This window comes from Polyergus mexicanus, unplaced genomic scaffold (assembly GCF_030449975.1).
Source record: "Polyergus mexicanus isolate NDT 795.1 unplaced genomic scaffold, iyPolMexi1.0 SCAF_5, whole genome shotgun sequence".
Taxonomy (NCBI): domain Eukaryota; kingdom Metazoa; phylum Arthropoda; class Insecta; order Hymenoptera; family Formicidae; genus Polyergus; species Polyergus mexicanus.
Window position 1 is genome coordinate 11,733,882 of NW_027223325.1, and position 25,940 is coordinate 11,759,821.

Consider the following 25,940-nt stretch of genomic DNA (forward strand, 5'->3'; position numbering starts at 1 on the left):
ATTACCGGGACACGAGTTTATCGCGTACTCTGCTCGAAAATCTCGAGAGTCCACGTATTAACGCGGAGAAAAATCAATCATTGACGTTTTGGATTTTCCGCGACGTGAATCACCGTGTGACTTTTTCGCATCAGTATGCTGCAAAAGTTTCGGTTTTGTATATTATATTACATATAATAATCAATGATTAAAATTTATTAATTTACAACAATCAAGTTCGATAATCTGCAAGTAATAAAAGAAAATCCTTCGTATATCATATCGATGATATAAAATAAGATAATATTTTTTCCAGCTTTGTTCTCGTCTCGATCAAGTGTATTCACCCACCCTCCTATCCATCGTTTATATGCGGAAGAGCTCGAAATCAGCGGAGCGTATCCTTTTTTTTTTTTTTTTTTTTACAAGGAACAACGTGTCGTCTTGTTAAATGACGAGCATAAGAAAGTGGCGTATAAGAAAAACATGTCCAACGATCAAATCCAATCGTATATCCATGTTATCGAGAGTCTATGGAGCTAATCGATCTATCGCTAACGATAAGCTTAACAGCATTGAGTTAATGTTAAAAATTATCGTCATAAAACGCAAGAGATTAAGCCGCTAATCATAAGAGCAACTTTTGATCATCTCGACTAGCGAGAGTTTATTCATCATCAAGGATATTGCAATGTGTCAAAACAAACTCTATATCGGTTGACTAACTTAAAAAAAGAATCTTAATCTTTTAAAATAATTTTTTTTTCGAGAATAAAAGAAAATCTACTATAAAGACAAAGTCTTTTACTTTCTGAGAGAGAGAGAGAGAGAGAGAATGTATTTCAAAAAATTTTCGCCGGTTCAACATCATGTGGATACCTCGGATATCTTGATGTACATATATATATATATATATATATATATATATATATATATATAGAATCGAAAGTTACTTCTCATCAATTATATTCTATAGACAGTTTTTCTTAATAAAATGAAAAGAATTTTTGAAAAAAAGAACGACTCTCTCTCGATCGTCCGTAATGTTGACGCTTGATTCCGATCATGCGTTTCGGGAGCAGCAGGCCGATTAGCGCGAAAACGGGACGGACGGGACCCGCGAGTAATAACGGTAAAACTGTCGCCGTCCGCACGGGACGAGAGAAGTAGCGAGAAGTCCGAGACTCGTGTGCTCCAGAGAACGGAAGAGACGAAGGAGGGGTCCTCTTCAGTGCTGTCTTTTGTGCCCGTCGAAGTCTATATAGATTTTCATGTCGATATATATACGGAATCGTCATGGAACTCCTGGCGCGATCGATGATTTTATGCGCTATTTAAATTCAACCGAGGGCATGCTCCTCCACCTCTGTAAGTCCACGTGAAAGAGTTAGTAACAGGATTAATTGCAGTAAATATATCAAAATTTTCGAAGCTCATCATATAATCTCGTAGATATCTCAATTACATTGAAATAATTATAAAGCAATTAAAAATTTTTTATTAAAATTATTAATATACAACAATGGAAATGCGTATCTAAAATTATGTGCGTGAAATATTCGAGGAAGAAAAAAAATCCGCGCGCAGGGTACTAAAAATGATTTATCTGTCTCTCTCTCTCTCTCTCTCTCTTTCTCTTTGGATGCTGGGGGCCTAACTAAGTCCGTTCCTGAACGAGGATTGCGCGAGAGGCGACGAGGAGGCGACACACGCATCAGCGAGCGATGGGGTTCGACGTGAACCGCTTCCAGGGCGACGTGGACGAGGAGCTCGTGTGTCCAATATGCTCCGGCGTGCTGGAGGATCCCGTACAGGTAGGACAACGCACATGCTCGAGTCGGGGGAATCTCGTCGTGGTCCGTCTCATCCCCCGTCTAACCTAACCTAACGATTCCGCATCTCCAAACGCGTGTTATGCGGGACGAATTTTACGAGAGTTCGACAGGGTAAACAAAGTTATGCGAAAAATATTTTTTCTTTCGAAGAAGAATAAAATTGAGAAGAGAAAAAAAGATGGAAGGATATTTTTACCAGGTTTGATTGATGAGACTGACGGATCTATGGCGAGATTTTACGGTTTTCCGCAGCGTGCGATTTGTCAGATGCGTATCTCACGCGAGATACACCTCGCTACATACTTTACGACATTTCTCGTTGTTGCCTTTGTCATCGTCTATACTTGGTTTGCTTCGATATTGAGGTAAACCGAGTCACGTATCCGCGTATATAGGTTAGCTTGACTCGTTGCTTTTATCACGTTCGGTGTTATTATCGGTCGTTATCGCGCGGTTGCATTTATCTATATAATATTTGTATCTTTTACAAGCGTTTACTGTTTGGTAAACCAAGCGAATGTTTCTTATGCAAAATGTTTACATATAAAATATCGAAACCGTCACCTCTCGTATAACTTGAGTATTTTCCATAATGTCATCTGCAAATTTCATGTATTTTCTAATTCTTGGAAAGATTCTTTGTATAATATTCATTTGTATTTTGTTCTTTTTAAAAAATTCACAATCCATCTTACGGGAGATTTTATATACACTTGTTTATGCTATGAAATTGTGGCAGCTTACGAGGACTTGCAGGTGAGCAATGTGTTACAGGCACCAGTGTGCGAGCACGCCTTTTGTCGCTCTTGCATCAACGAGTGGATAAACCGTCAGCCCACTTGCCCCCTAGATCGTACACCCATCACATCCGCTCAGCTCAGAGCGGTTCCTAGAATCCTGAGAAACCTGCTGGCCCGCTTGTGCATCAATTGCGACAACATTGTGTACGGTTGCAATGCCATAGTTAAACTGGACAGTCTGGCATCGCACCTAGAACAGTGCGAGTATAATCCGAAGAGACCAATGCTGTGCGAGCAGGGTTGCAGCCTTATCATCCCCAAGAACGAGCTCAAGGATCATAACTGCGTGCGCGAGTTGCGTAATCTGATACAGTCACAGCAACAGAAGCTGGCCGACATGAAACGCGAACTCGGCGAGCAGCAGATGCAGATCAACGAGCACAAACGCGAGATTTATTTGCTCAAGGACTTTATGCGCGCCCTCAGGGTGTCGAATCCGGCGATGCGCGCGATCGCTGATCAGATGGAGCGGGACGAGGTCGTCAGATGGTCCGCGACCCTTCCGCGCGCCAGGGTTACTAGATGGGGCGGCATGATCTCCACGCCCGACGAGTTGCTGCAGGTGCGATTCGTTAATTTATCAATCGCCAAGATATTTTGACGTAAACAACGTTGCAATTTCTGCTCATTTTGAGATTTTGCTTTTATTCGTTTACAGACAATGATAAAGAGAACTCTGTCGGAGTACAATTGTCCGCCTCACGTAATTGACGAGCTAATGGAGAACTGCCACGAGCGGAAATGGCCGCCCGGTCTGAATTCCCTCGAGACCAGACAAAACTCTCGACGACAATACGACAATTACGTATGCAAGAGAGTGCCCGGCAAGCAAGCGGTGCTGGTCCTCCACTGTGATAATACACACATGCCGGAGGATATGATGGTCGAGCCAGGGCTAGTGATGATCTTTGCGCATGGCATCGAATAGAGTCATTGGATGTCGTAGATGAATACGACTATTGATTCAACATCACATAAAGCCAAGATCATCGATATCGTCTCGTAAATGTGAAAGGATAGCATTTCGGAATTTGTTCTTTCATTATTTGCGAATCGGCATGGATTGTTCTAGAGGATTGATTCGAGAAATATCCGATCGTCAAGGACGTTTACTCGGACAATTTCTTTAACGGAATACTCGCGTGGTTGGAAACGTAAGATTACATGGTTGTTCTTGCGAATTCATTCCGAATCGAAGCCGTCGAGTATACGAACGATGATGCGCACACCGTCGTCCCATGTGATACGTAACTCTAGAGGCGCGATTGCCACATACATCGAGTAGATCGGGGCTGTAACTGTAATCGAGGCGGTAAACCCAGTAACTCATACAAAACACTCTATTCGGCTTGCCGTTATCAGTTACCTCGATCGCACTTTCACACAGGAAAACTCAATCGAGTGTCTGGATCGTTGCACTGTGATATACCACTTCGGTGAGAAACCTCTTAAAATTGCGTGATAAATGACCGACCATTCTCTCCTCTTTTGGCCGGTCAATCGATCGAATTGTATATTTTTTTCGTCGATGGTCCGTTTATCGTTCATTTCAGGATCGTTTACAGATATTTAGAAATATATGTTTTACTAATAATACTTTAGAAAGAATAAACGATGGGGGGGGGGGGGAGAAAGAGAATTCCCACTAGTGGTTTAATAACTCAAGCATGAGATCTCGAAATGGTACACGCATTTGCTACGATATAATTCGTTTTTAAACATTTCATGTATGTCAAAAGCTGCGATCTTTTTCTTATTCTTATTTTCCGGAACTTTTTTGCTCGAAAATTCAAAACTGTCCAAGCCAATCACTATTATTCTTTTTTTCACATATCGCACGAATTCAAGCATTTTTTTAAAATTGTTGATAATCCTTTGTTGAAGCACACGAAACATGTGGCTTGATTGCTCCGGGTCGATGGCACATTACACTTGTCACATCATCATACTAGAGTGCCGTTTGCTAAAGAGTAAATCAAGTTTAAAACTCTCAAATAATATATCATTAAATTATCATTCGATATAGCGGTGAGACCTGCATAAATTAATCATTATATATATATATATAATTAATTAGCTTTTATATTTCATAGCATCCTGATTTATGCTTTGCGAGTCGCGTAATGTCAAATGCTTCTTCGTCTTTTTTATCTTGCCGTAATTATATTACAACAGAATGGGTCAACAAATCGTTAGAAGTCTATCTCCTTTTCGATGAGAGATAATTTTGTAATTTATTTTCACAACATAAATAAAAGAGATAGGATTGACATATTTAAATAAGTTGGAGTTGAAAAATCTCTGATTGTGTTAATAAATCTTGTTAATTATTTCCAATAAGTCTTCAGAGAAAATGAAATTTGAGTACGAATATACTGAATATTATTAAAAAGCGAGAGAGAAAAAGAGAGTTGTATATTGTCTTTTGTATCTTTTTTGTCAGATAAGTTATATTGCTTGATAAATGCCACTAATCATGAAATACTGAATTTGAACATGAATTAAAGTTTTAAGCATACTATTATATATTTAGAAATTGTAGTAAGACAATTCGATCAACCGACTCTGATTATATATATATATAATAATTGTAATAAATCAGATTTTTACATATCATAAATGATTTAATATACCTTATATTTTTATCTTTTATCTCATTTTGCGAACGATGTAATAAAATTCGCAAATCCCGTTTTGAATTACGTGCAATAGATGGAACCTGATTGAATCAATTAAACAAATAATATACGCGTGGTCTGTATTAAATACAGCATATCAACAATAAATCGCGAAATGTTGGCGTTTGACGTTGCAAGAATCGCTTCTATCGCTTCTATAGTGAATTATGGCTTTTAGTAAAAGATGTTATTTTCGTTATACTCTTTCGAGACCTACATTTTTCAAATATCAAGTTCAATTACAATCGTTAAAGTTTTCAATTATTTTGCAATAAAAACCGATTATCTTTTCTCAAAATTTTTTGAATAAGGAAAATGTTTCATGCATGCATCATTTTTTAAATTACGGATTTGACATTTACATGACTTTGTTTTACCAATTGTTTTTCGGGAAGCATAATTTATTCTATTATTAAATTAACGTCTTCATTTTTATACATATAATTTCCACGATTGCACTTTTATAATACTCTTGACCTTTTTTTAACACAGATCGTATATGATTCGCGTTATGTTACGGCAGACATGCATTTATACAAACATACATTTATTCATCGCACTTTCATCAAGTTCTAAATCTCTTATATTATGCTCACATATAAAATTGCAAATTATTTGAGGTACAATTATTATATAGCGAAACGATGTTGTACAAATTTTGACAAAAAGGCAACAATAATATTTAACAATGATAATTTTAGTAACATTTTAACAAGACTGAGCAAAAAAAAAAATATATACTTCAAACCGAGAACAAATTTTTGAGAATTTATTGTGTATTGGAATTTAGATTTATTTACAAAATGCCGAGTGCGCGATAACGCACAGATATATTATACAATATGTATGTATAAGATACATATATACATTACTTGGCTTTTTTCACAAACTACTCAATTTTATGGAGCGCTTATCTTTTAACGATAGAATTATTCAAGAGAAATTATTGGTGATGCAGGAATTGATAACGTCGCAAAACAACTGTTTTGATTTGAAAAAATCACATTGCATCCGATGATTGCGTCCGATATTCGATATATGTATATACGTAATAAAATGCAAGTGTGTATTATTGTAAGATAATAAAAATAATGATGATGTGTGTGTGTGTGTGTGTACAAAATGTGTATTATAGCAGCGAAAGTGATTGCGTCCAATATCCAATATATGTATATACAATATACGTAATGCCTCTGTGTGTATTATTGTATAATAATAAAAATAAGACTGCGCGCGCGCGCGTGTGTGTGTGTGTATGTTTAAAATGCAATTAACAGCGAAAGCGATCAATCCATTATTTTTATTCACAAATGCATTTAAAGTCATATTATTTTTAGTATTTGAAAATAATTCCTACTTAGTGTTTAATGCATATTACGTAACGAAAATGTCTTTATTTCACGTATATTGCGATATCCAAGGGTTAATGTGCTGTTTGTCTTAGAAAGTACATTAAATAATTTTATTCTTTCTTTTTATTGTTTGATGAAACATCGATGAGATAAAACGCAAAATGGAAAAGAATAATGTATAACGCTGTATATTTATAAGATAATTGATAATACTCTGTAAAATACATTTTGTAATTTTTCAAAATCTAATAAATTGTATTAATAATCAAAATACATGTCTTCTGATGGAAAAGAAAAATGCATTATGCATCCTCATCGGACCGGCCGGTGGGGTGCGGGATTCGCACCCGCTATAAAACTCTCCCCGTAGGACCAACTTTTGTTCTTCCGCCGATACTTACACAAATTTATAAATTCTAAGATATCGAAAATGATAACAAGAGATAATACAAATAAAAACTTCAAAAATTGAGATTTTAAAAACTAACTTTTTTCTTTTCTCATTTACAGTATGGTGAAGATTACTATCTAAAAATTAATGATTCTTACAACTCATCTCTCAATTTTCACAAATGATCGCTGTACAACTTATAAACATCTATGGAGAAAAAAAAATCTATATATAAATATATGTAGGGTATGTCTATATAAGTATATTATATATATGTTCATAAAGATTAAGACGCTTATGAATTTTATAAACATTGTAATCTCATTTTTGGCTTGCATCCTTTGTATAAAAAATTTTCCCCTGTATATGTATATATATAATTTATATCTCTTTTATTAAATCATATATCTTTGGTGTGTTACAAACAATAAATTTCTTTATCCTGTACAAGTAACTTTTCACATAACTCTTTGGAAAATTAAAATATTTTTTTGCGAAGAGAAAAACTAACATCTATATAAGTTCAGATTTTTTTCACGCGGATTTATTTATATTATGTGTTATCTTTGCATAATTTTATTTTGCAATATGCATAAATTTATTTATATTATATGTTATCTTAGGTATTGTACAAAATTAATGACAATGATATTTTAAGGAAAAAAAGCCGAATTATTTCGTTAAATTCTCGTCGTTGGTACCCCTTTCAATCGTTTCAAATAGTTGGGCACACACCGGCGACTACTTGTCCGTAGGCTCGCTCGGGCCTGATGCCGATGGTTTTCGAGTTGATCTGAATGTTGTTGATGCAGCCGACATATTGAGCCTGCGAAGTGCTGCCTTGTAATCCTCTTCTCAATAGTAAATGGCCACCGATGTATATTGGCTGCCTTGATAAGACTCTGCCCATATTTTTGCCGCTGATTCCGGGCGGCACCGGTTTATGATCGACTGACAATAATACCGCATTCTTCTGTTTGACGGCTATTTAGAAAAAAAAGAAGAGCAATCGTAAAATACGATTTAACTAATATCGAGTTATTTCAATTAAGTTTTAATTAATATGAGCAGATCCCAAATAAAAAAAGTTGTTAAAAATTTTTAAAATTATAATTTTGGAAATTAATTTTTTTACATTCTGTAAAAAGATAAAATTGTCAAATAGCTTCATACCTCTAATATTGTGCCAATGACCATCGCACAGGGAGTTTGGTTTCGTCGGTTCATACGAGGTCTCGATTAAGCCCTTTTGTGTCCTCACGAGGAACTTGACGGTACCGTTGATCATCTCCAGTACAAGATAGTCTTTCTTACCGTGCACCGATAGCAAGTGTCCGGACGTCGAACGCGGCTTTACATCCATCTGGATGTCAACCTGGCCCAAATCGCTGAATCGGTCGACTGAAAATTAACAAAAAATGTTTGTTTCGATTGATAATTTTCGATTAACTGTACGAAATATAGAAATATATTTATCGCTTAATATGTTTTCCTGGGATATTATCTGGCATATTTGAATTCTCCTCACCTGCTTTGTACAAGTTACTGCCGTTTCCTGGGAAGAAAAAGAGACCAGATTCGACTCTCTTCGAGCAAGGTATTACACCTACTTTCTCTGACGGTTCTCCGACAGTTTGTCCATTCATCATGAAATTTGATAAACAGCCATTAAATGTCCTATTGATACCCTAAAAGAGATTCGAAAGATTTGTCTTTAAGATTTTTCTTGAAACCCTTAAATTTTTTCTCTAAAAGAAATTAATCTTGCAGTCTCACAATGTTTGTATACGCGATGCTGGCTATTTCTGGCAAAACGCCACCTACGAAGAACGGTGGATTGACGTTGATAGTTGTCGCATCTCCCAGCGAGTATCCCGTCACCGGGTCCTCTTCGTCCACAGTCAATGAGCCGTAATTACCTTGTCTCTTGAAGACCACTATGTGCCACTCGTTGTCGTTGATTTTTTTATTACTTTCCAATAACGCCGAACCGCTTCCGCAATTGAATATGTAATGAACCTTAAAAAATTATTTTTCAAGGTAGAGATGTGGGACGGTTTTGCTGTGCAAATAAAAGTACTTCGCTACCTTTCCATCGAGCACGTACACGGCGATCAAGTTTGCATTATTGAGACCGGAAGCGTAAAATATAATTCCATTGTCCGCCGTTGTTTTTATGTCCATCTGGAAATCGTAATCGTCCTTGTATCTTCCTTTCAGCGTCCTATATTCTAATCTACTGTTCTTCGCAACGCCTAAAAAAATTTGATTAACATAAATTTGTCAGATTGAATATAATATTCCCATCTGAGCATATTCCCATTTACTTAAAAATGCATACCAAATCGCCAAGAATTTTTGACATCAGGATCCACAGCTGGATAGTACGGTAAATGACATTCATCGACAGTTTGAGGTTGTTGCGTGGTGGTCGTAGTAGTGACATCGTATTTATCAGCGTTATTTCGTCCTTCCAACTTTGGTTCTTCCCATTCGTCATCTTTCTCTATGTCGACATCTACGATGTCTGAAAGAAATTTATGTGTTTTTGTCTTATATCATTATCTTATTCATGATATGATAGAGTATGATTTTTATTTTTTGAGAAAAATCTTCTCAATTTATTATTATTATAACTTTGTTTTGCTTACTGATTTGAGTCGACGATTCTATCGTATCCTCAGGAATTTCCGACGGTAGTAACGGTGGCAAAAGTTCGGGTTCGACGACCGGCGGCAAGGCTACATAAGCAAATCAAAGCAATTAAATACAGAACATATGGCTTTAGAGTGATTCATGATATTGTAACATACGCGTTTGATCGCCGCCTTTGCACTTTCCTAGGAACGCGTGCGGCCTCTCAGTCGTGTTGGCAAAATTGACAATGATCTCGCTGTTAACAGTCGCGTCGCCGATGCAACCGACAAAGGGCATAGCATCAACAAGATCGAGAGTCAAGGCAGTCAATGGCAATCCACCGATGTATAGACTGCCGTAGAGGAAATACAGCGGTGGTGGTGCCGAGTCGGTGCTATAGCTCTTCGTGTCGTCGATGTCGAGGCTGAGAGCCGATTGGCCGTGAGTGGCGGTCACTACGTGCCACTCATTGTCATTAAACTTGATGTCTGACGAGCTGGTCCTGAGCACTTCGCCTTGGCTAGTGAATACTAGTTGACCATCTATCAGCGACAAGAAACTATTGGCCGGATTTTCTTGATCATCGCTAGTTGCGTAGAAAATCAAACCGTCGTTGGCCAAAGTCTTAAATTTAAGATTCACTTGAAGACCATCAGATGCCAAGTTGCGCCACCTCACGTAGCCGGGCATGTTTTTCTCGAAGGAGACAAGGCTAGCAAACTAAAAAAAGTAATTTGAAGAGTTAGCGAAGAATTGAATAATAATTCGAGAAGTTAGGAGTTGTTCAAATAGAGATATAAAACATTTTGCAATCCGTTTTGCATTTCATAAATAATAGAAATTTCGATTACCCTGACTGGACAACCAGGCAGGACTCCGAATGCCTGCACGTTGCGAGTAAGATCGACCGAAGTGTCGAGGATGACAACATCATCGATGCAACCTTCGAAGCCGCTATTAGTGACTGATTGATAATGATGTTTTGCATTAGGCGGATATCCACCGAAATAAATATGATCCGATGTGGCCAAAGGCTTAGTGATTCCTTTCTCTTGTCTCGATGCGACCGTATGATCATCGATTTTGAGCGCACCCATAGTGTCCTGTCTGATGGCCTCCAAAGTGTGCCAGTTACCATCATTATATTTGTCGAGAGATTGCATGGCAATCTCACCTTCGCCAAGATCATACTGGTACAATATTCGGCCCTTTCTTATTTCCAGCGATAAGAATTGCCTGCCTTTGCCCATTAGATAAATCAGTCCGTCTTCCGCAAAGGTCTTGAAGGATAGTTTGATAATGAATTTTCTGGTATCCGGTGTGATTTGCGAACTCCTCTTACTGAGGATTGCATATCCGTGTCGATCGAAGCGATATCCTCTGCTCGGCGCAAAATTGATGAGCTTGTCGCGTTCAAACGCACTTTCCCGGTTGTTCTCGCCATCGACGAAGTTCCAGAACGACACCGGTATATCACCTATCATCAGCTCCTCCATCTCTCCCTCGAACGAAGATGCAGTCACGGCGTCTTGAATATGGAAGGATGATGGATACCCACCGACAAACAACTTCGAGTACTCCTGATCCACGTTGAAGATGTAATAAGAACCCGGCAGTACTCGCTCTTTCTCATATAATGTATCCTTGCCTTCACCGATGTCTTCGCGGACGATCAATTTGACGTTCTTGCCGGTTCTGGAAGAGAAAGTTTGAGGAATATTGATACAACAAGAACAAGATTATATATTAAAATTATATATTAGATTTCGAATCAAATATAAAGCTAAATGAACCGGTACTAACCTATCGATAATTATCTGCCGCCATACGTTATCCGATACGAATCTGTTATGAATTATCTTCTCGGGTCCAGATCCCAGATCAACTATAAGTACGGGATATCCGCTCTCGATTAAAAGCGCCATAAAATCATGCTGCAAAATATAAAATTGTTATTATTTTTCTTTTTTTATCCAAGTTTCTACGATTTTTTCATCAAACTCACCGTCTTAGAACGCGGTAGTTTGGTTTTTTCCTCATTACCGAGATACAATAGAAAACCGTTAGTCTTGTTGGTCCTGAAATACAGGGAAATCTTGGTAGATGTGGCCAACAACGGCAGACTTTCTGGATTCTTCAACTCCAGAGTGGTGTTCCTGTAGAAGGTTAAACCAGTCTTGTATCGATTCGCCAACTCTCGTGCGTTCGTAATCTTATTCCTTAGAGCCTCAATCTTGCTTTGTAGGTCGTTCCCGATCGTATCGATTGATTTTTGGTTATTATTTAGACTATTTAGCAGACTAGTGATATTTGGCATCACTTTGTCGACAATATCTAGCTGCTTGTTTGCTTGCGAGATGTCGCGGATTGACTCTGATGTATTCTTCGACAGCTGCTTCGTCTCTCGCAGATCCTCTGGAATCCGATCCACGATACCGTTCATGTTGTCGATGGCAACTTTGATGTTGCGTTCAACGTTTACAGCCTGATCCATGGCGTCATGCGCGATGAAGGACGACTGTGAGGGAATATTGCTGAGGGTCCTAGAATTTTATTATGACATACAAATAATAAAATATTATATTTGTAGTGTAAATGATAAATTATTATAGGCCTCTTAATACATTATTTTGTACATAAATTAAATTTTTTTAAATAATTTTATATATTTATAGAAAATGAAATAAGAAACTTTTCTCTTTCTCTCTTAGAATTGAAATACTGAAAAAAATTGTACTTGTCAATAGAATCGAGAATCTCCTTATTGCGTTTATTTTGGTTGTCGATCAGAGTCGCATTGTTTCTTGCATCTCGCAAATCGTCCTCGGGCTGTCCCGTTGTTTTCGTCAGAGCGAGTTGTGCGGCGGAAAACAATTTAAAGCATTCTTGACGAGAATCCAGCATCTTTTGCTCGATTCCATCGGACTGAATATAAATAAAATTATATACATAAAGAAATTAATTAAAATTTCTCTAATCTATATAAAATTAATAAAATAAAAAATATTATTAAAATAAATGAATAAAGATTATATAATACACTGATTGTGAAAACCCCGTACTAGTAACGTTGCATTCTCAGCAGCGATTATAGCGTCGTCGGCAGCGTCTTTCGCGGCTTGAATCGCGATTTCAATGTCCCTGTATGCTGAAACCGCCCTCACCGCGTTAGTATTGCGAGTATCGGTTAACAAACTGTCCAGTTCTAACGAACGATTATACAAATATGCCGCATGAGAGTGAGCCCTTTGCACCGGCTCGGTCAGATCGAACAACATTTGATCGTTGTGAGCGATGGTATTGTTCAGCTGGGCAGCCGTGTCGCCAACGACATTGGTTTCTGAAACAAAGAAAATTTTCATCACTTTTATAATCATTCCCGCGATTATTTTTGTCAAAGCATCTTCATTTAAACATTTAAAGCATTAAAATCAAAAAGAAATGACACTTACGCAGAATATCGATATTGGTCCTAGCGTCGTTAAGAAATTGGCTGGCATTTCTGTTGAGCTGTTCGCCGGCTTCTAAATCCTCCCTTGCTTCAGCCGTGGAGTTTTTCACCACGTCCAAGTTGCCGGTCTGTGCTGCGATTCTGTTCTCTCGATTCAACTTATCGACCGCGCTGGCCAGTTCTTGAGCCGTCTGTGCAATATCTAATAAATCATCCATCTTGACGCTGGCGTTTTTGATTCTGTTGCTGAGATCGGACGCAGCAGAACTTAAATTGCTGACCGGAAAGTTGTATTGCTGCATCTCAGAAACTAGAATGTTGGCCTGGTCCGCTTGGTCTACGGCGTTGTCCCGGAATTTGACGAAGGAAACATCTTTGATCCTCTTCAAAATCTCTTTCGCCTCGTTTAGCGCATTGTCAACCTTGGCGCCTGTTCCTAATTCAATGTTCAATGCCAATGATTGCACCTCCGATACAATCAGATTTACCAAATCGATTTTGCGCGCCACATCCTCTTCCAGGGTGTTCATGTTCTGCAGCGTGTTCTCCGCATCGTTCTTCCACTTGATACTATCTTCGGCGGTGAAGTCAATCTGTCGTTTCTGATTGTACACATCGTTCTCCAATCTCTCTAATTTCTCCTGTAACGGCAGCAAGTTCACCCGACTTGGATCTAACAATTTAACTTCGGGATAAAGCTCGTTGGCCGTATCATTGATAAACTTGAGTCGTTGATTCGTGAAGTAACCTTCCGCAACAGTCTGAAAGTACATCAGAGACACGTCCCAAGTTATATACATATACTTGTTTTATACATATTGATATATTAAAGATATTGTCTCCTTCACTTACACTATATTCGCGCAAGACGGGTTCCAATAAATCTTCCAATTCGTCCGTCACATCCAAGAGATTTCCCGTACAAGAACCGCAGGAGAAGCAGCCCTGTGCCGGGATAAGCACATGTCGATACGGACAATGATCGCATTTTTCACCAATTACACCGGGTAGACAGGTACACTGGCCGGTGGTTGTGTTACAAGATACGCCGACGGAATAACCAGTATGACATTCACAAGCTAAAATAGATATATATGACAATTCTAATTTTAATTTGAGCAAATTTTGATTATAAAGAATTATTGCTCAACATAATAATTATTGTACGCTTTAAGACTCATTATCTAACGTGATTTCTTGAATACAATTTAATATTAATGATTTATATAAGAACAATAACTAATCAAATAATGACTCAAGAAAGCGACTTTACATGTGCATCCGTCCACCCCGTAGTTCCAATATCCCTGGATACATTGATCACATCTGCGACCGGTAACGCCTGGCATACACTTGCACTGTCCCGTCTCCTCATCGCACTGGCTGCTTTCTGAAGCCGGTCCGCAATCGCAGGGCCTGCAGCCTTCGCAGGCACTGAAGCCATAATGATCGGGCGCGCAGCGGTCGCATTGCTCGCCGATCACGTTTTCTTGGCAGAAGCATTGACCGCTGTAGCTATCGCAGTGCTCCATCCCGCACTCGTCGCACACGCAGCTGCGACAGTCCTTTCGCTCCACGGCATCGCCGAAGTAACCGGGCGCACACAAATTGCACGCCTCGCCATAGGTATTATTCAGGCATTGTAAGCACTGACCGGTGATACTGTCGCACGAGCCAATCTGATTGGTGTCGATATTGCCAGAGCATTCGCACACCTTGCAGTGCTCGCCGTACACCTCAGGATTGCCATAGTATCCCGCAGCGCAAGCCTCGCAACGGGCGCCGTAGTATCCAGGCAGGCAGTCACAGCTGATTTTATTGCCCTCGTCATTCACTTCGCAGCCAGTGGCAAAGTTGTTGGAGGCTACCGGCAGCGGACACGCACAAATTAGACAATCCGACGGTGTTCCCACTGTGGCGTTACCGTAATAGCCCTGTTCACAAAACTCGCAATGGTCGCCAATAGTGCCATTCTTGCAATTCTGCAGAATATTAGAGAAAGAGAGTTATAAGCGTTTATCGAATAACTCTGGAAATTATATTCCATGGAGAAAATTCCTTTCAACTCACTTGACAAATTCCGGTGTTTACGTCACATGTGGTTGCATGGCTATTGCACTGACACGGCGCGCAATATCCTCCGTACAATCCTGATTTTACTCTGTAGTATCCTGGTGCGCATTCTTCGCACGAAAGTCCTTGATAATTGGGTGGACATTGGCACTGTTCGACACTGCTGGCCGGAACGCTGTATTGAGCTGAGTACTGTTCCGTTGTGATATCTAAAGTTGCATACGCTAATCTGTAAAAATAAAAAAATAATATATAAAAATAATAAGATTCCTCGATATTTCAATACATATATGTAGCCGTCGCGGATACATACGACGCCATGATGCTTGGATTCCAATATGTAGCACGCACGTATATTCCACGTAGATTCTCTAGAACTACCATAAACTGTTCTCTTGTAGCACTAAGTCTATTGCTAGTCAAAAAGTTAGTTTCGACGAGACGGACAGACGATCCAAAGTTCACAAAGGACGGCGGCTGTTCGTCAGAATAGTAGAATAGAGTGGTGTCGACACCTTGAAGAACTACATCCGCGGCGCTAACAGCCTTGCCGAAGGGTCCCGTACTATAGTACACGGTATAGTTGAAATAGCCGCCATAGGAGGTCAACTTTTTGCCGAGATAAATATCGGGCGCCGAGAAATAGACAATATTCTCGAAGGTATCATTGGTGGTGAGAGAAACTATAATAGAAGTGGCGTTCTCCACAGGATAAGTCGACAGATTAGTGAAATTACCGTTCTTGTCTATGGGCGCGACTAATTCCCAATCGGCCATGTCCATGAGGTGAGTCCAGTAGAGGCTTGCGGAAGCGCATCTAATGAGTAAATGATAATATTTTAATTATATGATAATATTTTATTACAGTCTAACATAAGAGATACACTATATATATATATATATATATATATATATATATATATATATATATATATATATATATCCTAAGTAATTAATAAAAGTATAGAAAAGGAACGGAAAATATAGCTATAAAATATAATTGTAATGTAAGATGCAAAACATAAAAACCTGGTGGTTTTGCCGAAGCAGAAGCATTTGGTGCAGCCCTCATCGTTGTCGGCCTGAATGTTGAAGGTGCCTTCACGGCACACGTCACACGCCAGACCCTGGACGTTTGCCTTGCAAAAGCACTCAGCCGTGTACTGATCGCAGATATCACCGGTAGTGCCACGTGAATCGCAGTCGCAGCGCTCGCAGTGCGGGAATTGTGAATAACCGGCACGGCAGCGATCGCACTGACGGCTTACCACGTTCTCCTTGCAACGGCAGCTGCCATCGAACAGGTCGCACTGCAAATCACCGTCTAAAACGCCTAAAGGCGAGCAGTTGCACTCCTCGCAGCCAATAATTGGATGGAATCCATAGGTACCGGCTTCACATTGATCGCATCGGTGACCTGTCACTCGTGGCGGACAAATGCATCTACCACTATTTGGTTCGCAGATCGCGGTCGTGGGACAGTTGCACGGTCTACATCTGGGATAACCGTAGAAACCGGTCCGGCAGATCTCACATCGCCTGCCGATGATATTCGGTCGGCAAGGACACTGACCGCCGAACTTGTCGCACTCGAAACTGGTGGAACCTTCGACGTCGCAGTTGCACGGTAACGCGCCGTTGTTGTAATTAGCCGTCAGCGAAAAACTGGAATCGCGGCAGAAACCGTCCTCAGTGACATTAATGTAAAAATGATTGCTACCACAGCGCTTGATAAACTCCTTGGTCCGGTCAAACTGTAGTTTGCTGAGGATCTTTTCGTTGTATTGATCTGCAGGGATCACCAGGACATAGTCCAGCCAGATGCCGCGGCCGTCACCGGGCTCCTTCAGCGTTAGCACAAAGTTCTCGATCAACTGGAATTTGGTACCACCACCATCGATCTGACGTACGATGCTGCGGCAGCCGCTGTTACTGGGACAATGAGGAACCGGCACCTTTGCTTCATAAAACTTGCCGTTCTGCACCAGCACGTCCAATTCAAACTCAGGATGATCTGGTTGATAATATTGTATCACAAAGACATGATCTCCCTGCTGAGACACATTCGCGTGAATATCCACCATCGTGTCGCCATCGCCCAAATAGATCAATTTAGTAGCGTTATCATAAATACCAGAAGGTCGATGTTTGGTCTCGAAAACGCTGCTGGATGTCTCAAACTCAATCTTTTTAGCGTCAGCAGCGCCAGAGAATTGTCCCTGTACACATTTGCCGTTCTTCCTCACGCATATGGACTTGGGTTTCACGTAGTCCAGCGACCATTGATAATACGGAATCGCTACTATCGAGTCGATCGCAATATTCGAAGTCGGTTCACCAGTCAACACCAAGCTGACATAGTTTGAGGGAAAATTCATGATGGCTACCTTACCGTAAGTATCGGTGACGACTTGTCGGCAGGTGCTAGTATATCTGCAAGGATTTAGAGTAGCTTTGCCCTTGCCGACGGTATTGGCCTCGATTAGCAGCACTGATGTGGACTGTTCGTCTCGCGGAGTAATATAAGTCACCACGAGGACATGGGGACCAGGTTTGCTAATTCTCAGCTCAAAGTGAATTTCCTCCTGCTGATTATTGATGAGCGGTACCTCCTCCTCCCCGATCTCCTGCAAACTCTCGCGGTCAGTAAAGTATTCGGTCAATGGAATTCGGAGATTGTTCTCGCTGAGGAAACCGCCGCCGCCATGAACCGAGTTAAACCGCGTCAAATTCGGATATCCATAGTGTCTACAAAGTCCCCTATAGTCAACTTCGCAGGGTATATTCACATCCTGCGTTAATATGCCACCCTCGTAGTATTCAGATGGTAATAAAACAAAGTAGTCGAGAAACAAACTCTTTTTCGTGGAGATTTTGATGGACCAATGTCCAGGATCCATCACCATGGGCGACGGATGATTGCCATGCGCTCCGGCGACTGTTACGAAGGACGGTTGGCTGGTCGGCTTGAAGTTGACCTTAAACTGCTGTTCCACTTCGGTCGGATTGTCGGGAGTGATAGTAATGGTGCCGAGGATTGGCTCGTTGTTGGGATTCACGTAGCGCAGAACCATCCGGTAGAGCGAGGATTTGCCGATGCCCACACCCAGTACGATCTCATCTTGCAGAGTGGAAAACACGGCATAACCTTTCCAACTGAAGCCCGGAAAAAGATCCTCCGTAAAACCGTAGCGAACGGCGCTGCCACTGGGAGTTCTGCCGTCTTCAGCCTCGTATTGGTATTGATGAAGCGTAGGGAAATAATGTGCCTTCAAGGGTTCTTTACACGTTAGACCCGTCACCCGCGGTTGGCAAGGACACTGGCCGGTCTGCTTATCGCATATCAGATTCACGGAACCGCCGACATCGCAGGCACAGTCTTAATCAGAGGTGAAGTAGATATTGCATTACATATTTAATCGATTATAGAATAGAAAGTAATCGATTCGACTTACCCGAACAACCAAAGAGATTGCTTTCCTGAAGATTGTACGTTCCGTCAATGCATCGACTGCATCCTCTATCGATCACACCGGGCTTGCATATGCATTGTCCGGTCTTAGTATCGCACTCGCCGATGCTGCCAATGACTCCGGGTATATTACACTGGCATTCTTTTAAAGACAAATATATATGTTTTATATAACAGAATTATAACATAAAACTTTTTCTATTCATATCATATAACTATTTCTTTCGTATTAAGAAATCATGATGTTTTTAATTTCATAAATTTTATATCATCTCGTATTATTTTACATAATACTACCTGTTACAATAATAATATAATAATAATATTGTTATAATATATTCTATAATTTTATAATACAGTTAATCCAAGAATATAGACACAAATTCAAACCTTCGCAACCATCCGAATTGTAAGGCTGCAGATTCCAATATAGCGGTTTGCATTGGTTGCATATCCTCCCCTCGACCCGCTCTTTGCATTGGCAAAGTTCCCCGGGCGGAAGAGAGCCGCAACCTTGAAAGGTTGCGACTATGCCAGCCGGATCACAGTTGCAACCCTCGCAGGTCGGAAAGTTGTAGTAACCCTCTTTGCATTGTTCGCAGCGAATACCGTCAAAGTTTTCGCGGCATTGACATTTACCTTCGCCGTCGCAAGATACGCCGATCGAGCCGTGACTGTCGCAGTTGCATGCTAGAGAGAGAGTTAAAAAATTACAAGAGATTTGATTAAAATACATAATTAATATATAAATTTGATTAATAAAATAAAAGACAAAATAATTAAGAGATTAATAAAATACTTAAAGATAATAAAATACTGAGAAACTCGATTGAAATATTTCTTTGTGTAATGTAAAGAATTTTGATTCACATACCGATGCATTCCGGATATTTATAATATCCTGGACTGCATTGATCGCAAGTCCTTCCGGCAAAATTGGCGAGACACGAACACTTGCCCACGGAATCACAACTGACGGTAGACGAACCAACAGAACTGCAGTTGCACGGTCTGCAGTTGGGATAGCCGTAGTATCCGGGAACGCACTGATCGCATCTAACGCCACCGTATCCTTCTTTGCACAAGCAAACACCGTCACTCTTGTCGCAAATATCGGGCTCCGTTCCGCGCGCATCACAATTGCAATCTGCAAAATTTACAAAAAGGATCATCCTCAGCATTAACATCGTAAATTTAGAGACGGAATTTTGCATATATTTAGACCACTTTCTAAAATCTGTGTCTCATAGAAACTTTATTAAATGCCGAGAAAATTATTTAAAATAATTTGCACGCTTAATTATTTGTTTATAATTATATGTACATCAATATAGCAAAAGTATTTTATAATTAGACACATATTAAATTGTTACAAAATGGAGAACATAATAAGCAAAAGACAAAAAACAATAATAAGAAAAAGATGATGAAAAATTATCATTTGAAAGCAACGTATCTGAAAGCGAATGTTAAATCAAATTTTTGGTATTATTAATAAGATTGATAATATATAAATCTAACATTCTACCGCACTGCAACTGTTGTCATGAAATGTGATAGTTAAATTGCGACGTACTTAAAGTGATAATTAAAATGTTGACGTACATGTGCACAGAGGATAATTGAAGTAACCGTCCTCGCAAATATCGCACGTCCTGCCGCCATAGTTGTTCTGGCACGTGCAGTTGCCAGACACCACGTCGCAGACGTCGTTCAGGGCGCCCAGAGGATTGCAAGCGCAAGCTGAAATCGTAATAATCTTTTAAATAATTTAATAATCAAAAATCTCTCAAAATACAGATCTCTCAAAAGAAAAGATTCACTCACGTAAGCAATCGGGGAACTTGTAATATCCCTCCGCGCAGAGATTGCAATAGTGACCAGCGTAATTCAGCTTGCAGGGACAATAACCATCCGTCGCTTCACAGTGATAACCGTCGGTGCCTTGCAAGTGGCACTCACAGGGTCGACAAGTGGGATAGCCGAAGTATCCATAATTGCAGGAGTCGCAGTTCGGCGGTGCATACTCTTTCCGACACTCGCACTTTCCGGTGGAGTCGGCACAGTTTCCAGTTGAATAAAAATGATCGCAATCGCAAGCTAAATTGAACACGCGAAAAATAACATTTGAAAATATCGCGAATTAATTCATAATTCATCTCAAGTCAAGGACTTACGTTGACATACGTCGGTCGCGTTGAGCGGTTTGTCCCGAGGCCTGTAAAATCTGGGTTTGCAGCGGTTGCAATTGATGCCCTCGGTATTGTGCTTACAATTCTGACATACACCACCGCCTTCATAATTACCATGAATGTCTAGCGACAAGTGTTTTTCGTCCATTTCCGGATCATAGATGCATTCATCCGAGTGTCCGAAACAATTGCAGGCTGCAAAAGAATTCAATACATATATTTAAATAAAAGAGAATCTTAAAGAGAGTCCAAGTAAATGTTCAGAAATTACATTGATGGAAGAATAAAAACCAATTTGTTATTATAGTAAAATAATTTTCGGAGCAAACAAAAGAATTAGTATTCTTTACAAGTCATATTTTTATTGTTCCTACAATAATTGAAAAAATTTTACTGTTGTGGATATAAAATATGAATGTATTAGAACAGCAAATTTTTTCTCTCTTCTATTGGAACGAGAAAGTAAATTATTTTTACGTTCGCATGTGAATTTCTTAGATGCCGTGGATTGCTGCCACTTTTTCTGCTCGAAGCCTTTACAACAAGTCGCGCACTGAGGTCCGCAAGTGTTGTGCTGGCATCGACAGACTAATTTCTTTGGCATATTGGGATCTTGAATGTCGCAGATGTCCGCGTGTCCGTTGCACATGCAGCGGCCGCCGATGCTAATATCCTTGATTGAATAAAAGTACTGCAACAGACAAATAATATTTTTATAAATCGGGCTATAAAATATACATATTACATGTGAAATTTTAATTACAAGTTCTAAAACTCTCGTCGATTTTGTATCGCTAAACAAAAATTTGTATAAACATTAATAAGCATTAAAATTATATATATATATATATATATATATATATATATATCAAAAAGTCGAAATCACTTACTCTTCTCGTAACGGTGGGATCCTGACGAACAACGGACATCAGGTGACCCAACAAATTCTTCGTCCTGAGAAAACGGAAACGGACGTTGGTTGCCCGCGTCCATTCTTGCAACAGGGTCGAATTGAAGTAATGCTTCGCCGAGGGCCGGTTGTTCAGGATCGAGATCGGAATTTCACCGCCTTCGAGTGGGACAACCTGCGAGAATTCGGTTGTGCAGATCACGCTGTCATCTCGAATGATCGGCTTGTGGCTGTCTACACCAAAATACGTCAGACAGTCGCTGGCAGAATCCGAAAAATACTGCCAGGGTGACCAAGTTTTGCCGTAGTCCTTCGACTTCTCCAAGATCCAGAGTCCTGGCCGGGGAGAGTTGCCCATTCGTACGTAAACGTAAGCTACATGGAATTCCTACCATAAAAGAAAGAAATCGAATTAAAAAAAAGTTTCCTGTATCATTTAATATATTTTAATTAATATTTTTAATTAATATTTAATTAATATTCGAACCAAAATTTTTCTGTCCATTTTCTCAATTTATCCTTTATATTCTTTTTTTTTAAATAAACATTTTATGCATATCTATAAACTTTTAATTTTTCTCGAAATATCCTCTTATCGTATTAGTTGTTACATTACTTCACGAAGGAATTCACTCGCTAAATTTATAGTTCTGAGGCTTACAATTAGAACCGCTTTGTATGTTCTCGTTATTTGAGGCAGAATAATAGGAACCGAGGGTAAAAAACCGAGACTGAATGCCAGATGTGTACCATACAGGGTTTCGATGCCACCAAAATCTCAAGTGTGTGGTCTGGCAGATTTGAAAGAGAGAGAGAGAGAGAGAGAGAGAGAGAGAGAGAGAAAGTTATCGTTTTCTGATATCATATAGATCTAAATCTAAACAATTAAGGAGTATGGTAGATTTATAATAATACATCGGGATTAATGAGAAACAAAATATGATTTTTTTTAAATCGCTTACGCAGGTAATTTAGTAAAGGAAGAGAAGATGGAGATAATAAAGAGAGAAAGAAAAAGGAGCAGACACGGTAAAACGTCGGTGTAAATGAGCCTTTCTAGGAAGATGATTAGCAGAGAAACGACAGCCTCCGCGTGCGTTGCAGTTACGAAGTTAAACTTGTGATAATAGGTAATGCATTGCAAGAATTAAGTCCAGATGTGGTCAACTATGTGAAATGTCTCGCTATACATATACTTACTAATAAAAATTATACAAAAAAAAATATCAAAATAGCCTATATTTTTAGTCTATGAAAAATCGACTTTATGCGTAGACAATAGTTTAAAGCTTATAATTACCGTTGAAAAACTGCCGTTTTTACCAATTGTTAACGAAAACTAATTTCTTTATAAAAAGATACAATTAGTGAGAAATTTACGAAAAAATATGCAGCAATTTTTCAACAATTAAAACAATGAAGATATCATTGAAGATGAAATCGTTGATATCATTTTCTCTCCTTTCTGTCTTCAAAACGCGAACTTTTTCATTATTGTCCGGAAGCGAATCGAAGATAAATCTTCCCACTTGCAGGAAAACGCCTACTCTATACGATAGAAATGTTTATGTCGCCGATAAAAGGGTCGCGTTTCTCATCATTTCCTGTCGCTTTTATGTGAATCACGAATCTTTTCAATGCACTACGAAAGTTTTGACACATATAACTCTTATATTCTACGAGTTTTTATATAACAGAAGTTTATACCTGTCCCAGATCAATCGTCAGATTCACTTCGTTATACTTCATCCCTCTGGATAAAGGCGGCGATTGCCACCAAGTTTCCATGCCGTCGACGGCATATTCAGGTGGGTGCCTCTTCTCGGTATTATCAGGATCACAATAATCGCATACCTAAAAAAAAAGCAAAATTTACACGCTATATTAAGAAGAAAAGAATCAGTTAATCGAATCTAATTTAGAACATATAAACCTCAGGTATAAAGACCCCTTTTAGAAAATTTATAATCTATTAAATTCATGCAAAACATTCAAAACAAAATTTTATTTCTAATTTGATATGTCGTGTAATATAGAGAAAATACATTTGAAAAAATAAAAACATATAAACAAAATTTGCACGCATATATCTATTAAGATGCAATACAACAAAATTATAAACAAATTCCTATGTTAAATTTTTGTTGCAAATTATAGATATAAAGTGAACTTAAAATAAAATGAGCATTTTTTAGAAACTTGTCTGTTATATTTTATTGATCTTTTGCCATGTTATATTAAAATATTAAAAAGAAACGTTTGAATATAAAATTTTATTATTCAAAGCGTAATTTTAAGAAAGAATCAAAAGATAGGTACGTGGAATAATTTTAAAGAGATTTTTCTTTTCGAGATCTATGTGAACCATTCGTGACATCAGAAAGTCTCTTAATTTTCGATGAATGAACGATCAAGTGTTATCAAGAGGTCATCCGTCTTCCATTTTATCAGACTTCTCGCTGCGGTTTCTTTTTCTTTTATTTATACAGAGAGGTAAAGAGAAGATGAATACACATTAATGTCTCGCGATCAAAATATTAATCGGTCCAAAATGATGCTGAATGATGATGACTAATAATTTAATAATTATGATACAAGCTGGAATTGTCATATATATATATTCATGATATAAATATCTATTCTCTATTCCTTTGAGACGATGAAAGATTGCCGTTACAGGAAATGTGATGTGATCCTGCGAGCCTATCGCATTCTTCTAACACAATTACAGATCCTGCGGACTGGTTCTTAGCCGAATCTTCCTTACGGGAGCCTTGTAATCGTTCTTTGTCCTGATTTGTCGACAAAACGCTTGTAAGTTAATACGCGAGAGTATTAATTTTCGGAGTAGCCGCGGACGTGATGATAATGCTCGAAGAGATTATATTAATTGTAATCCGCAGGATATACAATTTATACACAGTAGTTTTATCGAGAAAGTATTATGCTGTCTTTAATAAATATTAGTTTTGTATTTTATATACAAAATATATAAAATATTGCTCAAATTTTTGTGGAAACAGTTTTTAACTTCGTCAAATTTTCAGTTTTGAAATATTGTCAAATTTTTATTAATAAACTCATATATATATATATATATATATATATATATATATATATGACAAAAATTTAATCAATATTTTATATATATATATATATATATATATATATATATATATACACACGTGTGTGTATGTGTATCCGCCATTCGATTGATAAAAGCTGATCTTCTATAAATGATCTCATTCATGACCCTCATTTGATGATATACATAGTTTCCTATACGAATTAGAAAGAGAAGTTATTGAGTAAACGTCGAAACCGATAAACTCTTGGACTGATAGGATCTAATAATAATAGATATAGTTTGGTGCGAATATTGAAAACGAAAAATATATCATGATTTCTTCGATATACAAAAATATTCATTATAACTGATTTTGCTTGTATTAATATACAAACTTATAAACCTTAACAAGTCATTTAAATGTTAATGTCATATTTAAATGTTAATTTAAATGCGAGAGAAAGAGATAAAAATATATGAATCTTTTTATTTATTTTTATCTCTGGATAAAAACTCGTATCGGCCTAATAATAATCGGTCAATTTATTAATTCATATATAAATTTTTATATATATGACATATTATTATAGAGATTATGTTAAAAATATTGAGATCATATATTGTTAAAAAAATATTCTTCACGATATTGCTTTCTTTCTTATAGCTGGCGCTTACCTGACCCTGGATCAGATTTATATCTTCGTCCTGATCGGCGTTCGCGCCAACAAGCTTACAATAAAGTTCCGGACCGGTGGTATCGACGCCGCACGTAGCCGAGGCAATGATTTTTTTGCCCTCGGCCAGGTTGAAGTACGGCGGCGTCAGGATCTCGCCCCCAGACAGTCGAATGACCAGCAAGAGGCCGGCAAGGATCGCCGGCAAGCGCATCCTGCCAACGGCAGAAAGAGACAGCTCTCTTCGAGAAATCGTTCTTCTCCTTCCTTCTTCTCTTCACTTTTGTCTTCTCTCCACGCACTCACTGCCACTCTCTTTCTCTCTTCTGTTTCTCGCGAGAAAGACTATGATGCTTGTGCGCCTTCTTAATGTCGACTGTCCGGACCAAAGCGGAGTTTATCCAGTGCCGTCGACTCGCCGGATGTGAA

General features: G+C 38.7%; 2 protein-coding genes across 6 annotated transcripts; one reads left to right on the forward strand and one right to left on the reverse strand.

Moving 5' to 3' along the window:
- The first annotated feature begins 357 nt into the window (after positions 1–357).
- Positions 358–5,514, forward strand: Elgi (E3 ubiquitin-protein ligase NRDP1 elgi). Of its 5 annotated transcripts, XM_070295290.1 has the most exons (5): positions 358–377; positions 982–1,347; positions 1,642–1,793; positions 2,571–3,176; positions 3,273–5,514. In XM_070295290.1, exons 3-5 carry the CDS (start codon positions 1,704–1,706, stop codon positions 3,540–3,542), a joined length of 966 nt encoding a protein of 321 aa, XP_070151391.1. In that variant the 5' UTR covers positions 358–377; positions 982–1,347; positions 1,642–1,703; the 3' UTR covers positions 3,543–5,514. The 5 variants fall into 5 exon arrangements, with proteins under 5 accessions (XP_070151391.1, XP_070151390.1, XP_070151392.1 ...); XM_070295289.1 differs by lacking the exons at positions 358–377; positions 982–1,347 and having other exon boundaries at positions 1,637–1,793; XM_070295291.1 differs by lacking the exons at positions 358–377; positions 982–1,347 and having other exon boundaries at positions 1,637–1,793; positions 2,589–3,176.
- A 1,877-nt stretch (positions 5,515–7,391) lies between these two features.
- Positions 7,392–25,870, reverse strand: Lana (laminin subunit alpha). The gene is made up of 29 exons (XM_070295288.1): positions 25,513–25,870; positions 23,478–23,624; positions 21,751–22,158; positions 21,338–21,551; positions 20,846–21,055; positions 20,496–20,768; positions 20,274–20,411; positions 19,543–19,815; positions 19,059–19,358; positions 18,652–18,810; positions 16,226–18,575; positions 15,510–16,013; positions 15,194–15,425; positions 14,397–15,105; positions 13,976–14,202; positions 13,125–13,884; positions 12,735–13,012; positions 12,410–12,597; positions 11,678–12,215; positions 11,476–11,606; positions 10,524–11,367; positions 9,849–10,392; positions 9,687–9,776; positions 9,377–9,562; positions 9,124–9,290; positions 8,812–9,054; positions 8,564–8,723; positions 8,209–8,436; positions 7,392–8,019 (listed from the first exon to the last, which is right to left on the reverse strand). The coding sequence occupies exons 1-29, from the start codon at positions 25,723–25,725 to the stop codon at positions 7,751–7,753; spliced, it is 10,983 nt and encodes a 3,660-aa protein (XP_070151389.1). The 5' UTR covers positions 25,726–25,870; the 3' UTR covers positions 7,392–7,750.
- Between the last annotated feature and the right edge of the window lie 70 nt (positions 25,871–25,940).

Coding starts and splice junctions, on each gene's coding strand:
- Elgi (XM_070295290.1), top strand. CDS start 1,704: ATGGGGTTCGACGTGAACCGCTTCCAGGGCGACGTGGACGAGGAGCTC. Junction 1,794..2,570: donor TGCTGGAGGATCCCGTACAG/GTAGGACAACGC, acceptor GAGGACTTGCAG/GTGAGCAATGTGTTACAGGC. Junction 3,177..3,272: donor CGCCCGACGAGTTGCTGCAG/GTGCGATTCGTT, acceptor ATTCGTTTACAG/ACAATGATAAAGAGAACTCT.
- Lana (XM_070295288.1), bottom strand. CDS start 25,725: ATGCGCTTGCCGGCGATCCTTGCCGGCCTCTTGCTGGTCATTCGACTG. Junction 21,056..21,337: donor TAAGAAATTCACATGCGAAC/GTAAAAATAATT, acceptor ATTCTTTTGCAG/CCTGCAATTGTTTCGGACAC. Junction 13,013..13,124: donor GACCAATATCGATATTCTGC/GTAAGTGTCATT, acceptor TCTTTGTTTCAG/AAACCAATGTCGTTGGCGAC.